The 5,409-nt window shown below is 41.6% G+C and overlaps 1 protein-coding gene across 2 annotated transcripts in view; it reads right to left on the bottom strand.

The window, feature by feature from the left end:
* CDR2 (cerebellar degeneration related protein 2) overlaps window positions 1–5,409 on the bottom strand; it is a 27,328-nt gene that overhangs the window by 3,057 nt on the left and 18,862 nt on the right. For both annotated transcript variants that reach the window (XM_081819865.1, XM_006730795.3), the window contains 2 exons: window positions 791–939; window positions 368–532 (listed from right to left, as the gene is read on the bottom strand). In XM_081819865.1, the coding sequence (XP_081675991.1) occupies window positions 368–532; window positions 791–906 (281 nt within the window). In that variant the 5' untranslated portion in view covers window positions 907–939. The remainder of the gene's footprint in view (window positions 1–367; window positions 533–790; window positions 940–5,409) is intronic.

Below are 5,409 nucleotides of genomic sequence, written 5' to 3'. Positions count from 1 at the left end.
AGTATAAAGGCATTTCTGTAGGAAAAAACTTGTTTTATTGAAATCTCGTTTTCCACTCTAATGTGAAATACAACCCAAAAACCTGTAGTCTATCAGAAGTACTACACTTTAATTTAAACTAAGACCTAACACGTGAAAAGCATTGAAATGAATATTCCCAAGGCTTTCAAAAATAAATTTTTGCAGAATTACTAATACCCAAGAACTCTATCAGTTGTATGTTTAAGTGGTTTTGCTCAAACCACTGGTAGTCTAATTGCCAAGTAGCATTCATAAAAGGGTACTTTTAATCTACTGGAGTCCAGAATGTGTCGCGGACGTGAGATGCTCCCCTGCTCATCAATGCCATAGAAGGGCAGGCTCTTACTGGCGGAGGTCGTACAGCTCTTTCAGACACGAGAAGCTGGGTGCCGATTTCTCCTGGTCACATTTCCCCTGGCTCCTTCTTCCTTGGCCAGATGACTTCAACTCCTCCACTTGGCTCTGGAGGTGATCAATGTTGGTTTGTAGGCATTCGATTGTTTCGGTCAGACTATGAGGAACAGACAGAAGCCATTTGCTGCTTGTCATATTAAATTAAGGGCATAAGCAGTGAGTAGAGATTAGTTGCCAACCACTCAAACTGGGCTTTCTTAATTGGAAAGGACTTCTATTTAATCTCTGTTCTCCATAAAGAATTAAATTAAACCGTACCCCATACTGACCCAAACCCACTACAGCCACATTCTCTTCTAGTTTATACTAAATGACTTCCCCCTAGGGCTTCCTCAATGGATTCTAGAAAATTTACCTCAGAATCTTTTGCTGTGAGGCCTTGCTGTCAGCAACTAGCTTTTGATTTGTTTCTTCCAGTTCCCTTGCTGTGACATCTAATTGCTCATAAACCTTTGCATGCTGTTCATTCATCTGCCGTAGAAGCTCCACCTGCTTGGTCAGATACTGTAAGAGAAAATGATTGTGACCAGGTTATACATTCAACAGACAAAATACCGGCAGCGTTCTAACACCGACTCTCTGATTCTCTGACACCAACTGGGTATCCTACAATTCAATTCTGACGCCACCTACCTGTAGTGACGGCACTTGGTCCCATACCACTGTCCCACCTCAGACACCAGCTCCAAGACCCAGAGACCACCTGCACTTCTTCTGACCAACCAGCTGCAAATTTGAAGGTTTCCACAATCTCCCCTCAGGTTCAATAATTCACTACAATAACTCACAGAACTCAGGAAATCACTTTACTTCCACTGACTGACTCAGGAAGAGCCACATGCGAGAGATGCACAGGGCCAAGTATGGGGGGTGAAGAGTAGTGCCGAGCTGCCACGCCCTCTCCAGACGCACCACCCTCCCAGCACGTTCGTGTGTTCCTTGTTTCAGGGTTTTATTGAAGCTTCACTGCATAGGCATGACTGATAAAATCACTGGCCACAGTGACTGGACTCAATCTCCGGCCCCTGTCCCTCCCCCCACAGGCTGGGGGTTGGACTGATGGTTCTAACCCTCTAATAACATGGCTGTATTCCTTCCGGCAACCAGTTCCCATCCTATCACTCAGGAAATTCCAAGTGTTTTAGAAGCTCTGTGCCAGGAACTAGAGATGAAGATCAAATACATGATTTTCATTATATCACAATACCACAGGTTTATGTGAAGAAAAACTTTAAATCCCAATTAAAATACTTGTCTAAGAGGAAATAAGTACAGGCCATCCTTTATATGCTTACTTTTCTTAATGCTTACCAATATCCTATGTATCATGAGGCTGGTCTACTCTTACAAAGCATAATACATGCATAAAATTAATATTCAACAAGAAAATCTAAAGTGAGACGGACAACCCCAGAAGAGAAAAAGCAATGGAACACATGATTGATGTTTAAGCAAAAATATCATGTTTTACAGAAATAAAGCCTAAAGTAGAGAATTTTAGATGACTTTTTGCTTAGAAAAAGATCAAATTTTTTTTCTCCACATAAGCCATTCTGGACCAAAAAATAGGGAAAATAACATTAATTTAACCAGAAAGAGATATTTAGCTTACTATGATTCAAAGACTCTTGTTATTTTTAATATTGTGAGAGTGTTATCACCACAATCCTCCTCATTCATGAGAAATTTGCCAGATTATTCTGGTAATGCTAAAATTGCTTTCTAAATGGCCAAGGATAAAGGGGAATAATCACAGTCTTCATGCCTCAGTGTTAAATTACATTGATTCCTTCTCCTACTCAACTCTACCAGAAGACAAAGAAACACAGTATATATTTCAAATGAAATATTCATAATATTTCCCTGGAACACAACTAGAAAGAGGAAAAAAGGTAGGTTCGAAGCATCACCAATGATCAAATGGTAATAGACCAAAGACACGGCTTTAAATTCATTCTATCATCTATCTACCTACCTACCTACCTATCTATCTAGGCTCCATGCCCAGTGCGGAGCCCAATGTGGGGTTTGAACTCACAACTCTAAGATCAAGACCTGAAGAGTCAGACACTTAACTGACTGACCCACCCAGGTGTCCCAAGACATGACTTTTATTTTTTAAGATTGATTTATTTATTTGAGAGAGCATGCGTGCACACAGGGGAGGGGAAGAGGGAGAGAGGATCTTAAGCAAGACTCTGACCTGAACGTGGAGCCCAATCTCACGACCCTGAAATCATGACCTGAGCCAAAACCAAGAGTCAGACGCTTAACCGACTGGGCCACCCAGGTGCCCCAAGAAAAGTGTTTTTAAAGTCATGTCTTGGGTACCTGGCTGGCCCAGTCAGTTAAGAATGTGACTCTTGATTTCAGCTCAGGTTGTGACCTCAGGGTCGTAAGACTGGGCCCTGCACTGGGCTACACGGCTCAGCGCAGAGTCTGTTTGGGATTCTCACTCCTCCTCTGCCCTTCCCACTTGCACTCTCTTTTTCTCTCAAATAAATAAATCTTAAAAAAAACAAAAAAAAACACCCACTTTTCTAGGGGCTTTTTATACAACTATACAGTTGATCCTTGAACAACATGGGGTTAGGGGCACCAACTCCCATACAGTCGAAAATCCCTGTGTAACTTTTGACTCCTCCAAGACTTTAATAGCCTACTATTGACTAGAAGCCTTACTGATAACATAAGCAGTTGATTAACACATTTTGTATGTTTATATGAATTACATACCATATTCTTACAATAAAGTAAGCTGGAGAAAAGAAAATGTTAAGAAAATCATGAGAAGGGGCACCTGGGTGGCTCAGTGGGTTAAGCGTCTGCCTTCCTCTCAGGTCATGATCCCAGGCTCCTGGGATCAAGCCCCCCCCTCCCAAATCGGGCTCCCTGCTCAGTGGGGAGTCTGCTTCTCCCTCTCCCTCTGCCCCTCCCCCTGCTAGTGCTTGCTCTCTCTCAAATAAATAAATCCTAAAAAAAAAAATCATGAGGAAGAGAAAATACATTTACACTACTGTTCTCTATCAGAAAAAAATCCTTGCGTAAGTGGACCCACACAGTTCAAACCTGTGTTGTCAAGGGTCAACTGTACAACTGTATTTGCAAAGCTAACAGACTTCTTTCAAAGAATGTGCTAAACGATTTTCAGTGGGCTCTTTAAATGACAATGTGGCAGAGTTGAATAAAAGCTTATGACCTTTTTAAAAATCTAGTTATGCAACTTGGTGGCAACGTGTTGAGAAAACACTTAACTCTCATTACTTCAACTTTCTCATGTGAAACTCTCGGGGCCAAATAGGTTTTTGGAAAGTTCTTTAAATTTTAGAAAGACAACATGGCACACACACCATACACTTTTTAACATCCTCAGTGAGGTATGGGCAGCACCCTGTAATTGAGCATTAATATTTCTGCATTGAAAAGTATGAATAGGGGCGCCTGGATGGCTCGGATGTTAAGTGTCTGCCTTCGGCTCAGGCCATGATCCCAGGGTGCTGGGATCGAGCCCCCCATCGGGCTCCCTGCTCCTTGGGAAGCCTGCTTCTCCTTCTCCCACTCCCCCTGCTTGTGTTCCCTCTCTTGCTGTGTCTGTCAAATAAATAAATAAAATCTTAAAAAAAAAAAAGACTATGAATAAGGGTTATAAACAGCCTCACACCATCAGTTCAGGTCAGGGTTTGCTGCTAAATGAATTTGCTGCAAGCTGAAGAAAAAAATAATCTTGTTTTACAGAGCCTTTTGGGTTCAGAATTGAAAATAAGGGGTTGTGGATCGATGACTAACCTATCTTGTAGGACTTAAAGTATTGAATAAGGTAAGTGAGCACACACCAACCACAGTCCCTACAGAAACTTGTGTTTATTCTTCACTCCCTCAACACCCACCAGCTTCTCCTAGGAATAGGCCCTTAACCCTGCCTCTGGCTAGCAATGTCAGAGCAGGTTCCTGTCACTAATGGGAAGGTGTTCAATCTCTTAGGAACAAAGGTTTAGAATACAGGAATACATACAATAGGTACAGAAATTTCACAAGCTACTTTTATATCAAGTATATAGGTCTCAAGTATTATTTGGGACTGATTGATCAAAACTGAAAAAAGGCTAATGCATAGACCAGACACTAATTATTAATTTACGACGAGCTGTCTCTGCCCAATGACTGGAATATTCACATCCTCTTAGGACACACCTGCCTCGTAAAAGGCAAGTGAGAGGTCAATTCCCACAGAAAACTTTTGGTGGGCACAAGATCAAAGAAAAGAGCCTGGTGGGAGGCAGCAGTAGCTAAGAGCATTGGCTCTGGAGTTAGAATTTGGTTTGAAGTTCTGCTTCACCACTTCTAACCGGGTGACCTTTGGCAAGCAGCTTAATTTTTCTGAGGCGAGATTTCCTCATCATCTATCTCACAACAGTTGCTGTAAGGTTCAAGTGTGTGAAGGGTTCAGCATGGCGTGGGCATATGGTAAAACTGCTCAGTAAGAGGCAGCTACTGTCATCTTACCTACAGTTATAGTTCAAAAACTTTGAGTGTGCTAAGATTCATCTGGGGGCTTTATTAAACTATGGGAACCTGGGCCCCTTTCCTCTAAAATTCTGAGTCGATGAGACTGGGGTAGAGCCAGCACTCTGCATTTTCAGCAAAACCCCCAGGTGATGTCAGTACAAGTGGTCCATGGATCACACTTATTAGAGAAATGTTGATCTTGGACATGGAAGTCTCCCCTCCCCTAAACTAATGTCTCTTTCTCTTGGGTCCAGGAAGCATCAGCATTCACTTGGATCAACAATGATTCTTTTTTTTTTAAGGTTATGATCTTGCCTATTTATTTTTATTTTATTTTATTATGTTATGTTAATCACCATCATTACATCATTAGTTTTTTTTTTTTTTAAAGATTTTATTTATTTATTTATTTGACAGAGAGACACACAGCAAGAGAGGGAACACAAGCAGGGGGAGTGGGAGAGGGAG

Source organism: Leptonychotes weddellii, chromosome 5 (assembly GCF_054177405.1).
Source record: "Leptonychotes weddellii isolate Sample4059 chromosome 5, ASM5417740v2, whole genome shotgun sequence".
Taxonomy (NCBI): domain Eukaryota; kingdom Metazoa; phylum Chordata; class Mammalia; order Carnivora; family Phocidae; genus Leptonychotes; species Leptonychotes weddellii.
This window is presented reverse-complemented; position numbering and strand designations above follow the sequence as displayed.